General features: G+C 40.2%; 1 protein-coding gene across 2 annotated transcripts in view; it reads left to right on the top strand.

Moving 5' to 3' along the window:
* The window catches only part of LOC133622367 (interleukin-1 receptor accessory protein-like 1), a 555,729-nt gene that overhangs the window by 33,065 nt on the left and 504,240 nt on the right, over positions 1-18,424 (top strand). For both annotated transcript variants that reach the window (XM_061985016.1, XM_061985015.1), the window contains exon 2: positions 14,626-14,724. In XM_061985016.1, coding sequence (XP_061841000.1) covers positions 14,643-14,724 — 82 coding nt within the window. In that variant the 5' untranslated portion in view covers positions 14,626-14,642. The remainder of the gene's footprint in view (positions 1-14,625; positions 14,725-18,424) is intronic.

Genomic DNA, 18,424 nt, shown 5'->3' with positions numbered 1-18,424 from the left:
GATATTGCATCGATACCGATCTTGCGGAAGTTTAATCTAAGAAGCTGCTCGACCGCACCCGAACTCCGCAACCCGCCTTCTTGTTTTTAAATGCACTGCTTGCCTATCTGTTTTATCCAGTGCTTTCATGTTTTTATTTCTATTTTATCTATGTTTCTATGTTTTATCTAGTGTTTTTCATGTTTTTATTTCCAATAAAATTTTCTATTATATATTCTAACTTTCTATTTGCATTTTTTACCTTTCTTTTTTTTAATCTTTTGTAGCACTTTGAAATGTTAACAAATGTAAAGTGCGTAAGAGTATGGTAAGAGTCATTCAAATAACTATAATTTATTATTAAGTATATATATATCGATTAATCGTGGCACACCTAATAATTCACGATATCAACAGATGTAAAAAAACTTATATCGTAATAGTTTTCAGCCATGTCGCCTAGCCCTAGCAAGGCAACACATGTGTTGTTACCACAACTAACAGTAAATAGGACACAAATAGAAGACACACACAACTGCTCTTTTCTTTTTTCCTTACCATGTGGCTGAATTACCAGATACTTATGTTTTTCTTTGCTTTTTGGTGTTCTTCCTTCAGTACATTTGTTCAAGGTTTCTCATTGTATCCCATTGGGTTGAGTTTTTTCTTGCCCTGATGTGGGATCTGAGCCGAGGATGTTGTTGTGGCTTGTGCAGCCCTTTGAGACACTTGTGATTAAGAGCTTTGATTGATTGATTGTTGCAGAGATGTAGCAATTCTCTTTTGACAAATCAATAGACTGCAATGTTATGCTCCGCCTCTCAGTATCACCGCGGCACCCTGGTCGAGGCAAACTGTACCGGCTACAAGAAACAAGATTGGATGGACCAGCCTCGATTTTCTCACGGTTGCTTTTCCGAGTCTTCAGTTACAGTCAACAAAGGACCCCTTTTCTCTCTCTCCCTCACGACCTATTTGCGCGTCAGTAACCTGGAGGCGTGTTTCAGGGTTTATTAGATAATCTCAAGTAGAATAATTCAGCACAGAGAGCAGATTTGTAATGGTTTGTCTGCGTCACCCAAGGACGTTTGAGATGTGTGTGCTTTGCAGGTTTCTTTATTTCCAATATGGGTCCTGGACTTTTTGATTAGCGGAAGCTTGTGGCTCTCGTCATTTGGTGCACGCTATCCAAAATCACTTCCGCTTAAAATCAGGTCTCAATTCACCCTGGGCACTTCGGCTGAGTCAGTGTTTGTGTTGAGGACAACACCGGATGTACCGAAGGCGAGATTTGTGTGTGACAAAGACGTCTGTAGCCTGTCCACTGTGAGTTTGATCTTCAGTAGGCAGCGGACACATCGAATAGAATACAACACTTTATTGCCATCCAACGTAATAAAATGAAGGTTACTCTGTTAGGTGCAGTTGAAATGCAGTATAAACCATAAATAGCATGTTAAAAAAATACATACATACCAGTACAAACAGCAGTGCAACAGTGGAAAGAGTGGAAGCCAGATGTGTCCAAACTTTTTGACTGGAGGCCCGCATTGGGCTCCAAAAATTTTGGCCAGGGGCCAAAAGCCAGCTGCATGCAGAGTAATCATATGTGTGTGTCTATGTGTTTACATATTATAATAATATAACGGATTTAAAGTTAAAGTACCACTGATAGTCACACACACTAGGTATGGTTAAATTACCCTCAGCATTTGACCCATCCTCTCGTTCCACCCCCTGGGAGGTGAGGGGAGCGGTGAGCAGCAGCGGTGGCCGCGCTCGGGAATCATTTTGGTGATTTAACCCCCGATTCCAACCTTTGATGCTGAGGGAGGTAATGGGTCCCATGTTTATAGTCTTTTGGTATGGCTCGGCCGGGGTTTGAACTCACGACCTACCGATCTCAGGGCGGACACTCTTAACCACAAGACCACTGAGCAGGTCAAATATATATAATGAATAATCATTATAATTTAATATTAAGAGTATGTGAACGTTCAACTCCTACTTTGTTTACTTCCATGACAACCTTAGTAATTAATCAGTAATATCAAGCAGCTAAAAGTCAAACATAGATAAGTGTAGAATCAGAATCAGAATCAGAATCAGCTTTATTGTCATTACGCTAGGTAACGAGATTGAGGCCATTCCATACAGTGCGATGTGTGCATGCTAGAAAAACAATGTGCAAATATATAAAAATGTAAAAAATTTAGAAGTGCAATGAATATGGTGTGAGAGAGTGTTTTGCATTTGTATCCATCATACCTTGCATTGGATTTAAATGGGTGTAATTTTCTTATGGTGATGGGACGATTTTTTTTATAATATCCACAAAGTTCAGTGAAGTGAAGTGAATTATATGTATATAGCGCTTTTTCTCTAGTGACTCAAAGCGCTTTACATAGTGAAACCCAATGTCTAAGTTACATTTAAACCAGTGTGGGTGGCACTGGGAGCAGGTGGGTAAAGTGTCTTGCCCATGGACACAACGGCAGTGACTAGGATGGCGGACGCGGGGATCGAACCTGGAACTTTCAAGTTGCTGGCACGTCCACTCTACCAACCGAGCTACACCGCCCCGTGAGCAGGTTGTGTTATGTATCACCGTGTGTGTTCACTTTTTGTGTGGGTTGAATTTCTTTTCTGCACCATGACTAGGAAAGGTTGTTTCGATTGGGTCATACAGGTAAATGCTGTGCTCGTGGTGTCAAGAAAGTACACATCACAAGGTCACTGATCCGAGTTTCTCACATTGTCCACAAGGTGGGTGACAAATTACCACCTGCCAGACTTCTGGGTATTTAAATTGAATATAAAAACGCTTGGCCAGGTTGCTTGTTGAAATTGAACTCGAGCCGTCGTATCGTAGGCCAAATTGAAGATGCCGGCTGCCCCTGGTGTAAGCAATTGGGACAGATTAAGTTTCATAATGGCCCATGGGTAAACACTCTTGATTAGGGATGTCACGATAAAAAAGTTTCATATCACGATTATCGTGACCAAAATGATCACAGTTGTCATTATTATTGATATAGTGTTGAATGTGCTCAAAGTGTACTTAAAACTGTACACTAAATTATTTTTACCATTTTTTTTAGAACTAAAACAAATAGAGACACTGTTAGAAATCTCACTATTTGGGTTTTGGTCTTTATGCTTCACTAATAGTGTTCTGGCGTGCGTTGTGGCATCCAACTTTGTGCAGCGGCCCCTGAACACACCTTAAAAACACATCCATCTGGTGTTCCTCAGATTATAGGTCACTCTGTATACAGATTAAGTTTCATAATGGCCCATGGGTAAACACTCTTGATTAGGGATGTCACGATAAAAAAGTTTCATATCACGATTATCGTGACCAAAATGATCACAGTTGTCATTATTATTGATATAGTGTTGAATGTGCTCAAAGTGTACTTAAAACTGTACACTAAATTATTTTTACCATTTTTTTTAGAACTAAAATAAATAGAGACACTGTTAGAAATCTCACTATTTGGGTTTTGGTCTTAATGCTTCACTAATAGTGTTCTGGCGTGCGTTGTGGCATCCAACTTTGTGCAGCGGTCCCTGAACACACCTTAAAAACACATCCATCTGGTGTTCCTCAGATTATAGGTCACTCTGTATTCTGTGGAGAGAGAGAGAGCTTAACCTGTAGGCTCGAAATGCAACATTTAATATCTTAGTTGCTCAGACAGCAATGTGTTTATATAAGTTTAGGTTGGCATATGTCGTTTCTTAATGGGGAATGATTCAAGCATTGAAGCTAGCGAGCTAGCGCCAGTCAGTCCGTGAGTTAATCAACGTGCGGTTATCAATCATGGTTTTTTGATCATTTAAATTTAAAACGGTAGTACCGACTGTTTTACCGCGGTTTTACCATTTATCGTTACATCCCTAAATTACAGTAATAATCACAATTCCACAATTATAAAGATTGTTATGCATCGATTAATTTCACAACAAAAACAGTTTTAAAATCACAGACATTCCTACGATATTTTGATGTGAATGCATTTCTGTCGGAAATAACAGGATTCAAATAATAACTTTATAGTAACAGTACAAAATAATAAATATAAACAAAACATTAATGATAATATATAAATTAAGGTTAACCACTAAGGTTTATTTTATTGATAACCAGGAAATAATGTTACTACTCGGTTATCAATTATCATCCATGCCTATTCATTCATTTTTGATAATATTTCATGCCGTATTATTAATGACTGCAATGCACATAATTAAATCCCATGGTATAGTGCTGTTATTCTGCAAGTGTTTTACACTAAATATATAACTTACAATGCCTGTAGTTTATTCAACACAGACAGAAAGACGGAATCTCTAACGTTAAACAGTCGCTGTTTGTTTACACTGGACTGACACACAGTAAGTTACTTGTAAGTGGCACGTTTATACGGTATTTAATCAAGACTAACAGTAAAACCGGTTAATCATTGCATCCCTAGATCAGACACAACCGATCAGATTCAAATGTATTGATGTGCAGATACAAAGCTAGAAACAGAAAATGAGGATAGAGCCGAAGTTCTCAATTATAATCAGGGGAATGCTCGTAAAGCCTCTGTGGCTGATTGGGGAAATTGTTTTGTGCGGGTGTGAAAGGCGTACCTTGAGGTAAACCCTCAGAGTCAACAGGGCGCCGTTGCTCCTGCTCAGCCCTCAACAAAAGTAATTGACTTTTGGATGAGTGAGAAGGAAACACGGAGTGAGTGAGAACGAGGACACAAACAATTTGAGTACAAGAGACAGGTGGTGGTTGTAGCGTTTTTCCTCGCAAAGATGGATGCTCAACAGGATGACCTTTCATTTTCAATCCAGGTTACTTTAGGAAGGATCATTTCTTGAAATAGGGTAAATGTGCTTTTTGGTCGTCCGTGATCTCTGCATGCGTCAGGAAATCTTTAGTTGATGAGAATGAGCCAAAACATTGTCAGATGCTGGCAAAGGTACTTTGAGACCGTTTTCATGATAACCGATACAGATAGGGATGTAACAATATGAATATTTCATATCACAGTTATTGTGACCCAAATTGTCATCATTATTATCGCAGTATTGTTGAACGTGCTCAAAAAGTACTTATGCACACACTAACATTTTCAGATGTTTTTTTTATAACTAAAATAGATAGACCTGCATCGTGGTGACCTACACTGTTAAGTGGTCCTTGAATGTCCCATAAAACATCTGCATGTCACATTCCTTCAAGTATCAGAATCATCTTTATATGAAACACACAAGGAAATTGACTTGGTACTATATATCAATCACTGTGTTGCAAGAGAGCACAGATTGTAGGTTCAATGTACGAAATTGAATAGTTTAGTTGCTCGGACAGTAATGTGTTTATACAAGTTTAGATTGGGGTATGTACATTGTTTTTTAATGGGTAAAGACTAGTGTTGTCCCGATACAAATATTTTGGTACCGGTACTAAAATTATTTTGATACTTTTCGATACTTTTCTAAATAAAGGGGACCACAAAAAATTGCATCATTGGCTTTATTTTAACACAAAATCAAAACAATTATTAACACATTAACACATGAAATTAGTACTGTTGAGTGTCGTAATCTGTACCAGGAGTTAGTACCGTAATTTTAATTTCCCCTCGGGGATTAATAAAGTATTTCTGATTCTGATACAGATAGTGTTGTCCCGATACCAATATTTTGGTACCGGTACCAAAATTATTTAGATACTTTTCGGTACTTTTTGATACTTTTCGAAATAAAGGGGACCACAAAAAATGTCATTATTGGCTTTATTTTGACAAAAAATCGTACGGTACATTAAACATATGTTTCTTATTGCAAGTTTGTCCTTAAATAAAATAGTGAACATACAAGACGACTTGTCTTTTAGTAGTAAGTAAACAAACAAGGGCTCCTAATTAGTCTGCTGACATATGCAGTAACATATTGTGTCATTTATCATTCTATTATTTTGTCAAAATGATTAAGGACAAGGGGTAGAAAATTAATTATTAATCCACTTGTTCATTTACTGTTAACATCTGCTTACTTTCTCTTTTAAAATGTTCTATCTACACTCCTGTTCAAATGTAATAATCACTTATTCTTATGTTGTTTGGATGCTTTACATTAGTTTTGGATGATACCACAAATTTGGGTATCAATCCGATACCAAGTAGTTACATTGGTCATATTCAAAGTCCTCATGTGTCCAGGGACATATTTACTGAGTTTATATACATAATATACATTTTAAAAAAACGAAAGAAGATGTGATGCCAAAAAAATTGACGTAATCATAGTAGTATCGACTAGATACCACCAATGGCGTTTGTTTACATTTTGACGGCGGTGTGTTACGGTGTTTAGTGAAGCATGTTTAGCTATTCCTCGTCCTGCAGGGATGATACTTGTAAGAAACTTACTTTATTTGTTGCCATGGAGGCGAGGATTAGTGATTTAGAAGTAGCTAAAACGCTGCCAACAGCGGCTGGACTTTAGCCGCTAGCTAGCCATTTCTTAAAGCACCTCTTCCGGTGGGTGTTTGTGTTATAACTTCACCTTTATCGTTAGTTTTTAAGCCAAAATGCGTCCGTTCTCCATTTTCTGTTTACACACTGTGTCTGCTTGTAAGTACTCCTTGATTGTGCGCTACCGAACATGCTCCTCTGCTCGGAAACCAGCATTGACACGACGTGACGATGACGGGGGTGGGGGACCGGTACTTTAGGAGCCCTATAGTATCGCAATACTATACTTATACCGGTATACCGCACAACCCTAGTAAAGACATGAATGTCTCTTGTATTCATGTTAGCATTTTAGCTACCGAGCTAGCGACAGTCCAACCGTGAGTAAAGGTGAGGTAGCTCACTGCAGTCAGCCAAATTTTAGAACAGTCTGCATTACTTGGTGCGGTGGCCATGGATGAAGTGCTGGCTGTCCAGAGTCGGGACCCGGGGTGGACCGCTCGCCTGTGCATCGGTTGGCAACATCTCTGCGCTGCTGACTCGTCTCTGCTCGGGATGGTGTCCTGCTGACCCACTATGGACTGGACTCTTACTATTATGTTGGATCCACTTTGGACTGGACTCTCACAATATTATGTCAGACCCACTCAACATCCATTGCATTCGGTCTCCCCTAGAGGGCGGGGGGGGGGGTTACACTCATATGCGGTCCTCTCCAAGGTTTCTCATAGTCATTCACATCGACGCCCCACTGGGGTGAGTTTTTCCTTGCCCTTATGTGGGCTCTGTACCGAGGATGTCGTTGTGGCTTGTGCAGCCCTTTGAGACACTTGTGATTTAGGGCTATATAAATAAACAAACATTGATTGATACTTTATTTAAAATAAATAAATAGATTATCGATTATTGACGTTTACTAATCCATTCTATAATGGTGCATGTCCGAATTGCGATGTATCTAAAAATCGATTATTTCCCCCACCTCTATAGTAACTATGCCGCTCATTAGACTGATACAAAAATGTAAATAACTATTCAACTTCTGTCCATTTGAAAGTAAGGACAGGAAAAGTGCGAAATAAAACAAGTACTGTATTTTTCGGACTATAAGTCGCACTTTTTTTCATAGTTTGGCCGGGCTCCAGTGCGATTTATATATGTTCTTTTCCTTCTTTATTATGCATTTTCGGCATGTGCGACTTATACTCCGGTGCGACTTATACTCTGAAAAATACGGTATATTTTTTATGGAAAAAAAAAAAGAGACGATAAAACAACAAAACTAAGTAAGAAACAAGCATTTTGTGATGAGTTTAAAAAGCTGCACGCTGATATATTATTAACTCCTGGCATTTTTTTAGAATTCTAAGACTCAATGCATAAAATTGTATTATTGATTAATTATCAACATTTGAGCTATCTAATAGATTGTATGTTTAATCTTATGATACTGGCGCATTGATGCCTAATGTTTAGTGTGTGTGTGTGTGTGCCTTTTTTCATTGCATTGCAAATTGACTCTGCTTTAAAAAGTACTTGAATTGATGTTGACAAAGTTCAGCTGGCGGACTTTGGCCAAAATGCTGGTTAAATCTACTTTATCACACAACTTCGTCTCACACTAACAATCTTACCGAGTTGAGACCACTGCAGCCTACAGATGTTTGACATTCCTCCGCTTTTTAGATGTAGTATAAAAAAACAAACAAGATCTGCTTTGCAAAATGAGCAAGGTACTAATATTTTTAACAAGAATTGGAGGAAATATGTTTTCACCCGCGAAGCGGTGCTGACTCGCGTCTTCCGGAAAAACGAGAATAATGACGTCACGACTATGTCGACAAATTTATTTGTAGGTGACAAATGTTATTGTCGACAATGTCAACAAATCATTGCACCCCTATTATGAATGTGCCTGTTGCTACATTACTTATATACCTACAGCATGTACCATATTTTCCGGACTATAGGGCGCACCGGATTATAAAGTGCACTGCCGATGAGCGGGTCGAGTCAGGTCTATTTTCATACAAAAGGCGCACCGGATTATAGGGCGCTTTAAAGGGGTCTTATTATGATTTTTTTCTAAATGTAAAACACTTCCTTGTGGTCTACATAACATGTAATGGTGGTTCGTTGGTCAAAATGTTGCATAGATTGTTTTACAGATCATCTTCAAGTCACTTTCTGATAGTCACTTCAGGATGCGCCGTTTTGTGGGCGGTCTTATTTACGTGACTCACCTTCGACAGCGTCTTCTCCCCGTCATCTTTGTTGTAGTGGTGTAGTGTGCAAGGACGCGAGTGGAAGAAGTGTCAAAAGATGGAGCTAACTGTTTTAATGACATTCAGACTTTACTTAAATCAACAATGGAGCAGCATCTCCTCATCCGTGGCTCACTAGTGCAATAACAACGCCGGAAATGTGTCCCGTGAAAAACTGTCCGACCGGAACTCTCTAGTAACTAAAGTTCCTTGGGTGAATAATGTAAACTCACTACACCGGTATGTTTTAGCGCTTTCATGGCAAGTTTACTGACAGATATAAGTAATAACTTTACACTACTTTAACAGCAGAGGGTCAATATCCCATAACAAGAACATACAAAAAAAAACAAAAAAAAAACGCCTCGCGGGTGCGCGCAATTTTTCAGGACTTATGCAGATCCCAAATACAGATCAGCAGGTACCAGAGGATAAGAAAAGTTGCTTTTGAATAATATTGCAAAACAAAACTCCAGATAATATGTCTTACCTTATACACACACCATAATAATACTTGTTGAAGCACAGTACAATCCATCAAGCAGTGTGGCTTCATAGCTTACCAAAGTCGTACTAAAACATTTTGATGGATTTTTGAGCGCTGTGTGTAATGTTTACTTGAGTCATCTTGCAGTCTACACGTATCTCTTATGTATGACTGCCACGTACTGGTCACATTTATCATTTCACCATGTACCAAATAAAAAAGCTTTGAGATTGGTAAGCACAACCAAAAATATTCCGTACATTTATAAGGTTATAAAGCGCACTGTTGAGTTTTGAGAAAATGAAAGGATTTTAAGTGTGCCTTATAGTCAGAAAAATACGGTATATAAAATGTTGATGGGGTTTGAATTTCTTTTAGAGCGCTTTATAGGCGGAATAGATCAAATCCCTATTCCCTAGATTTTTAGTTGTCTATCACAAGTTGTATATTACAATTTTGAATGTACAAAAGAGAGAGAGAGAGAGAGACATGTGTTCTTGTCTCTTGAATGATAGGCAAAATACAAAAAAAGTGTGGTTCCCCTTTGAGAAATGTTATTTGCGCTGAAATGCAGTGCATTCCCCACTTTGTAGTCCAATCTTGGACATGCTTTATGAGTGTTTGCCCAGATTCCCAAGTAGATGCTTCCCTGTTTTTCAAGCTAGAAGATAATACATTAATCACAAACCGGCATGACTGCAATCAATGTGAGATTCTCCCAGAACATCATGAATTCATTAATGGCTGCCTGCCTGCAAAGGAGATCATGCAGTGCAGTGTGAGCGTGCTCAGTCTGCTGCAGCCTTGCCTGCGATAGGGATGTCTTTTACCTTCCGGCTGCAGGACTCCTCTTGCACTGGCCTGCTCTCCCGGCGATGGCGATTGGCGACTCGTCATGCTAACTGCATGCTGCACATCTTATACCCTCCAGCATCATTTGCTCTTTTTTCATTATGTCACAATGTATACAATAACAAGACTGGCCTTTTAATGTCACAGTGTCCTATCAGTGCTCCCGGCAATGGGCTTACTGTACTTCTGTATTTAATGAAACAAAGACATGAATTACCGTGTATTGCTGAATCAGTGAAGCCATGTTTTTGTAACCTTCCTTGAGATAAGAAAGGTTGGTGTTGAGTGTGAACTGATAAGATACCACGCAAAAGTTGTGATTCAGTCATTTCTTCTGTCTTCAGTCCAAAGAGAAGACCACGATTTTTGTGCCAATGTTGCAGACTCGCACCAAACGCAGAGAACTAATTAAAAAGATAAGATTCCAGCGCAGTGGCGTGTCGCTTCTTCGGAGGTAGCATCAGTTGCGGCCAGCAAGGGCTCGACAACAAAAGGCCTTTTGACCAGGAGAATGCAGCAATGTCGCCATCTTTGGCTGCTGGCCAGTTTTGCATGTCTCCGAAGGTCTTAGGGCTGTTGTGGCTTTTCATAGTTCCGACTAAAATGGCTTTTCTCATTCAGCTATGTGGAAACGATGTGAAGCATCTTTGTCGGGACTAACATACCAACCAAAGCTCTCTAGTCGCCCTCATGGAGATGCCTGTGTTTGAGCATTACTCTCACAAGAAGCTGAGTTTGTAGTCTTAAAATGACACCCGCTGTCCAGGTTCGACTGTCTCCGACTCATCTTGCTCCATTTATATGCTTATTAATCTTGTTCTTTTGTACGTGCAATTTAGTCGTGTATCCCCTGCAAAAATATGCCTGCTTTAGGGCTGTAACTAGGGTTGTACGGTATACCGGTATTAGTATAGTGCCGCGATACTAATGAATCATTTTCGGTACTATATTGAAAAGTACTGAAAAGTATCGGTACCGCACCCTTGTCGAAGTCACGTCGTGACATTGCTGGTTTACGAGCAGACGAGCATGTTCGGCGGCACACAATCACAGAGTACTTACAAGCAAACACAGTGTGTAGACAGAAAACGGAGAACGGCCGCATTTTGGCTAAAAAACTAAAGATAAAGGTGAAGTTATAACACCGAAACGCCCACAGAAAAAGGTGCTTTAAGACATGGTGAGCTTGCATGGCAGCACGGTGAAAGGGGTTAGTGCTTCTGCCTCACAATACGAAGGTCCTGAGCAGTCCTGGGTTCAATCCCGGGCTCGGGATCTTTCTGTGTGGAGTTTGCATGTTCTCCCCGTGACTGCGTGGTTTCCCTCCAGGTACTCCGGCTTCCTCCCACCTCCAAAAACATGCACCTGGGGATAGGTTGATTGACGACACTAAATTGGCCCTAGTGTGTGAATGTGAGTGTGAATGTTGTCTGTCTATCTGTGTTGGCCCTGTGATGAGGCGGTGACTTGTCCAGGGTGTACCCCGCCTTCCGCCCGATTGTAGCTGAGATAGGCTCCAGCGCCCCCTGCGACCCCGAAGGGATTAAGCGGTAGAAAATGGATGGATGGATGGAGCTAGCAAGCGGCTAACAATGAAATTAAATGAAAGCCAAGTTTACATACTATTTGTTTAAAATAAGAAGTGCAATGAAATATGTTTTAATTAACAGTAAATGATCGTGATTAATAATCACGATTTTGCATTTCAATATTGATGGAAAATAATCGTGTTTAATGTTTTGGTCATAATCGTGCAGCCCTAATATGTAATGAGTGTCCTTAATTGAACATTATTGAACATTTGTCAATATAAACAAGTATCAAATAATTAGTTGCATATCCCCTACAGATACAAAAAGTCTAAAGCGTAAGATTAAAAGGTGTCCAGTAAAACCATGTCTGCTTTATTCTACTTAATGCGGTCTTGGCCCGTAATTTATTGAATTATTCTGGCAAATAGGTGTTGCCAAAACAACATTAACACTCCACTTCAAAAGCATAAATCTGTCATGAGATTAGTGCGGGGGTCAGCAACCCGCGGCTCTGGAGCCGCATGCGGCTCCTTAGCGCCGCCCTAGTGGCTTCCTGGACCTCTATCAGAGATGTGTGAAAATGGAAAAAAAAATGTTGTTTTAAAATATTTTCTGTAGGAGAACAAACATGACACAAACCTTCCTAATTGTTATATATCCCACCATTTATACTAAACATGCTTCACTGATGAGAGTATTTGGAGAGCGCCGTTTTCTCCTAATTTCAGCAATCCTTGAACTCATCGTAGTTTGTTTACATGTACAAATGTCTCCGATGCTGACACAGAAAGACGTGTTTTATGCCACTCCTTCTTCGTCTCATTTTGTCCACCAAACGTTGTATACTGTGCGTGAATGCACAAAGGTGAGCTTTGTTGGTATTATTGACTTGTTGGAGTGTTAATCAGGCATATTTGGTCAGTGCATGACTTCAAGCTAATCAATGCTAACATGCTATTTAGGCTAGCTGTATGTACATATTGCATCATTATGCCTCATTTGTAGGTATATTTGAGCTCATTTAATTTACTTTACTTATGTCCTCTGTGTATTTAATTTACATTTGCATATCTCATGACAAATCATCTGAATATAATATTGGCTAAATTTCTGATAGTTGTTTGAATGCCATGTTGTTCCAGACCACAGCAAACGTTACCCAGCTCGCAAAGATTGTAATAAATCCATTAGAAGAAGACAGCCTGCTGTTTCCTTAAACTTGGACACACACATCTGTACCTTTGGCCATTCTGAGCCAGTAATTTATAGAAGTTATTTCATCCTGTGAGAAGCCTCCGTTTTACTAATGATTTCTAATGTTGCAAAAATGTGTGGAATAACAATTAAAATACAGCATTTCTGTCAACAAAGATTTGCATCAGCCTTTGATAGTAGGCTAATATGGCTAATATAGACACTTACATCATGTGTTGCCTTCATTATAACATTTATATAAGGCTTTTAAATTTTTTGCCGCTCCAGACAGATTTTAATTTTTTTTATTTTTGGTCCAATATGGCTCTTTCAACATTTTGGGCTGCCGACCCCTGGGTTAGTGTTTTCATACCTACCATTGTTCTCTGAGTAATTTCACTTGATCAAACCTTTTCTAATATTCAAGAATAAAAAAATCGTAGTCGTGGAACTGTGGACCAGCTCTATACTCTCGGCAGGGTCCTTGAGGGTGCATGGGAGTTTGCCCAACCAGTCTACATGTGCTTTGTGGACTTGGAGAAGGCATTCGACCGTGTCCCTTGGGAAGTCCTGTGGGGAGTGCTCAGAGAGTATGGGGTATCGGACTGTCTGATTTTGGCGGTCCGCTCCCTGTATGATCAGTGTCAGAGCTTGGTCCGCATTGCCGGCAGTAAGTCGGACACGTTTCCAGTGAGGGTTGGACTCCGCCAAGACTGCCTTTTGTCACCGATTCTGTTCATAATTTTTATGGACAGAATTTCTAGGCGCAGTCAAGGCGTTGAGGGGATCCGGTTTGGTGGCTGCAGGATTAGGTCTCTGCTTTTTGCAGATGATGTGGTCCTGATGGCTTCATCTGGCCAGGATCTTCAGCTCTCGCTGGATCGGTTCGCAGCCGAGTGTGAAGCGACTGGGATGGGAATCAGCACCTCCAAGTCCGAGTCCATGGTTCTCGCCCGGAAAAGGGTGGAGTGCCATCTCCGGGTTGCGGAGGAGACCCTGCCCCAAGTGGAGGAGTTCAAGTACCTCGGAGTCTTGTTCACGAGTGAGGGAAGAGTGGATCGTGAGATTGACAGGCGGATCGGTGCGGCGTCTTCAGTAATGCGGACGCTGTATCGATCCGTTGTGGTGAAGAAGGAGCTGAGCCGGAAGGCAAAGCTCTCAATTTACCGGTCGATCTACATTCCCATCCTCACCTATGGTCATGAACTTTGGGTTATGACCGAAAGGACAAGATCACGGGTACAAGCGGCCGAAATGAGTTTCCTCCGCCGGGTGGCAGGGCTCTCCCTTAGAGATAGGGGGGAGCTCAAAGTAAAGCCGCTGCTCCTCCACATCGAGAGGGGCCAGATGAGGTGGTTCGGGCATCTGGTCAGGATGCCACCCGATCGCCTCCCTAGGGAGGTGTTTAGGGCACGTCCGACCGGTAGGAGACCACGGGGAAGACCCAGGACACGTTGGGAAGACTATGTCTCCCGGCTGTTCTGGGAACGCCTCGGGGTCCCCCGGGAAGAGCTGGACGAAGTGGCTGGGGAGAGGGAAGTCTGGGCTTCCCTGCTTAGGCTGCTGCCCCCGCGACCCGACCTCGGATAAGCGGAAGAAGATGGATGGATGGAAGAATTAAAAAAATCATGAAAGTATGTATGAATCATGTTGATATTGCATTGGATTAATATCAGTATGGTCCAATACGTAAGGCTCCAATATCTGTCTCGGATATACTTTATAATTTTGGACGTAATAACTGTGATATGAAATCGTTACATCTCAAGGCTGGTTACACCAGCACATGATCAATGATGAACAACACCATCATTTTTGCTCTCATTTTCTTTCAGGACTGGTTTGGGGAAAAATGAAAGCATCGATTCCTTTTCTGATCATACTTCACGCAATTGTGGTCCATTGCCTGAAAGTGGTGTCAAAGAGAGGCTCGGGTAAGTCTTTCCGTACCAATGCATCAACACTGACATGATATAGACCCCAGGCTCCCTCTGAGCTTAATGTTCTGTCACATCCTCTCCTGATCTAAAAACATGAAAAATCACATGGAATACTAAGACTAAAAATCAGTTATCACCACTATCCTGTTTGTGTACTCACCATTGCACACACACACTGCATCACACAAGGCGCAGTGTCCAGTAGTACTGCAGGAATGAGTCAACCTTCTCGACTCACTGATATATATTGACTGACATGACCAAACATCATATCGTGATTTGCTTTTTGGATCTTTGAAACTGCTTTTGTCTGATGGATACCATGAAACATAGGGAAGGTTCTTGCATGCATTTTTTGACACAAGTGCACAGTTGTTCCTGTCTGGCTCATCAATGGCCTCTCAAGCGTATTCTGTATGCTTCTTCCTCTACAATGGTTTACTTTGCTCGGGAGAAAAAGGGGGATAGTTGTTTGATTCAGACCTCCATCCTTGCTGCCCTGCTTAAATTCTACAGCTTTATGAGAAGCCATGCTGTTTGTTTAAAGGACCTCTTGAAATTGCATTGATCCAGTTTAGGGTTGTACGGTATACCGGTACTAGTAGAGTATCGCGGTACTATTGAATCAAAAGCGGTACTATACTCTGTTTGAAAAGCACCGGGTCGCCATATATTTTTTTTACAGGCATGACGGCACGTCGTCGTCACGTCGTGTCATTGCTGGTTTTATGAGCAGAGGAGCATGTTCGGCGGCACACAGAGTACTTACAAGCAGACACAGTGTGTAGACAGAAAAGGGAGAACGGACGCATTTTGGCTTAAAAACTAAAGATAAAGGTGAAGTTATAACACTGAAACGCCCACAGGAAGAGGTGCTTTAAGACATGGCTTGCGAGTTAGCGGCTAATGTTCATCCGCAGTCGGCAGTGTTTTAGCTACTTCTAAATCACTAATCCTCGCCTCCATGGCGACACATAAAGTAAGTTTCTTACAAGTATCATCCCTGCAGGACAAGGAATAGCTAAACATGCTTCACTACACACCGTAGGAGGATACAATAGCTCACCAGTGTCACAATGTAAACAAATGCCATGGGTGGATCTACACCTAACATCCACTGTAATGATACCAAGTACAAGAGCGTATCTAGTCGATACTACTATGATTACATCAATATTTTTTATCGCCACAAAATCTTTTTCCTTTTTTAAAAATTCATATTATATTCATAAACTCAAGAAATATGTTCCTGCACACATGAGAACTTAAATTATGACCAAAGTATGATCCTGTAACTACTTGGGATCGGATAGATACCTAAATTTGTGGTATCATCCAAAACTAATGTAAATTACCAAACAACAGAAGAATCGGTGTTATTACATTTTAACAGAAGTGTAGTAAGAACATATTAAAACTGAAAATAACCAGATATCAACAGTAAATGAACATGTAGTTTAATAATAATTTTTTACAGCTTGTTCTTTATAATTTTGACAAAATAATAGAATGGAAAATGACACAATATGTTACTGCATACGTCAGCAGACTAATTAGGATACTTTGTTTGCTTACTTACTACTAAAAGACAAGTTGTCTTGTATGTTCACTATTTTATTTAAGGACAACATTTTTCTTCGATTACAATAAGAAACATATGTTTAATGTTCCCTAAGATTTTTTGTTAAAATAAAGCCAATATTGCCATTTTTGTGGTCCCCTTTATTTAGAAAAGTATCAAAGTATCAAAATACATTTTGGTATCGAGACCACTCTGATCCAGTTATAATGGAAAGAAATGAGTGTCATCGTGTGAGTCTGCCTATAGAGCCCCTAAAAAAACATCCAAAAACCCCCATTAGGGTTTTATATACATGATGTAAGTATATATGTAATGTAGTAACAGGCACAGTCATAATGAAATGTAATGTTTACATAGTTTGATCATTTTAAGCATTCGCGGCACATTAATTTCAAAAACGCATCACAACGTTCGCTTTTTTTTTTTTCTTCATCACTGATTATTACTCACTGTAGTCTTTATGAGAGCCAACGGACATAATTAAACATCACTTACTGTGCAAGGTCTGCTGTCATTAGGATGCCGACTGCTGGGATGTTCATTGATTCCCATTTAGATGAAAAATGTCTCATAATCCTTGCGAAGAAACAGGGTTGGGACGTCACAAGTGCTTTTTGTGTCGTTCTCGCCAGTTCCAGATCCTAAATGGCTGTCAAGGTGTCCCAACTTGTCGGATTATATCCTCAGCCAGCTACTTTTCAGCTGAGAGGCATGATTTATGATCTACAATAAACTTACAGGGAGCAGGGAAGCGAGGAAACAGCAGACCACACGATGATGTAAACATAGGGACACAGGAAGTGATCACGGCGCAGCTATAAATAGTTTGTCTGCGTTAGCGTTTATAACGACAATATCACTAATACTTGGTTAATATTTAAGTCACGAAATATTATGCTATTATTTATTATTCATATTTATCATTATATGGTATTATTTGCGCTTTTTGAATGGTTATTTTTTGGATTTTATGGGCGGAATAGTGGCTCCGCTGTAAGCTGACTTTTATTTACCTTTATTTAATATTTAGAATGCAAAAAAAAAAGTCCATCCTTCATGTCTGTCTTAATGATTGTGAACGATTACAAAAATTAAAAAGAAAAGTGGAGTTCCCCTTTAATGAGATAATTTGTAGTCGTTCATTTATCTGAGACTTGATAGCATCAGAACTGAAGTGGCACTGTCATTGAATACTACTTAAACAGTAAAATGCACTCCTCATCTCTTGATGGATTGTAATTTAATTTTGCTATGTGCTTGAGTTTTTTTTTTAGATAATTGTACAATTGTTTAAGTCAGAAAAGTTTAAAGAGCGCCCAGATGAGTTAAATGAGTTCATAATTGTCCCCTATGGTTTATATTATAAACAAATGTACAATCAGAGCAGAAATATCCACCTGATTAAAGCAAATTGCATATGTAGATAGACTACTTATTGGACACAGAATCCACCTAGCCATTTGCGTCCAGTGCCGACACCCACGGGCAAACTCGGGAACATTATTATTACAGTAGATGTGCAGAACGTATTTGAGCAATGTGGTGTGGTTGCTCCTCGGTCATTAGAATGTGGTTGTTTCACTGTCCCCCTGTTGTTTGTGGCCGGAAAGCGTACCAAAATGTAACACTGTAGTGTAGCTGCTGTGATGTTTGAGGTCCAGCAACTGCCGGCTTTCAGCAATGATTTTTGTCTCTGCACAGAGCCACAGTCAACGGCTGTGCTGGTATAGAACAGTCTGCCTACTGCATAGGAATGTACAGTCATGGTCAAAAGTTTACATACACTTGTGAAGGACATAATGTCATGTCAGGTCCGGAGCATAATACTACCACCACCATGCTTGACGGTAGTCATAGTGTTCCTGGGATTAAAGGCCCCATCTTTTCTCCTCCAAACATTGCTGGGTATTGTGGCCAAACAGCTCAATTTGTGTTTCATCTGACATGACAAAGACAAAGATAAGACCTTCTGGATGAAAGTTTTGTGTATGTCCGTACACAGTGTGGAGCATCTGCCCTAAGTTAGAAATCATCACCCCCATTGCAGCAAATAAACTACATTTCTTACAAGTATCATTATCTAGAGCATGGGTGTCAAACTCTGGCCCGTGG

This window comes from Nerophis lumbriciformis, linkage group LG23 (genome assembly GCF_033978685.3).
Source record: "Nerophis lumbriciformis linkage group LG23, RoL_Nlum_v2.1, whole genome shotgun sequence".
Lineage (NCBI taxonomy): Eukaryota > Metazoa > Chordata > Actinopteri > Syngnathiformes > Syngnathidae > Nerophis > Nerophis lumbriciformis.
This window is presented reverse-complemented; position numbering and strand designations above follow the sequence as displayed.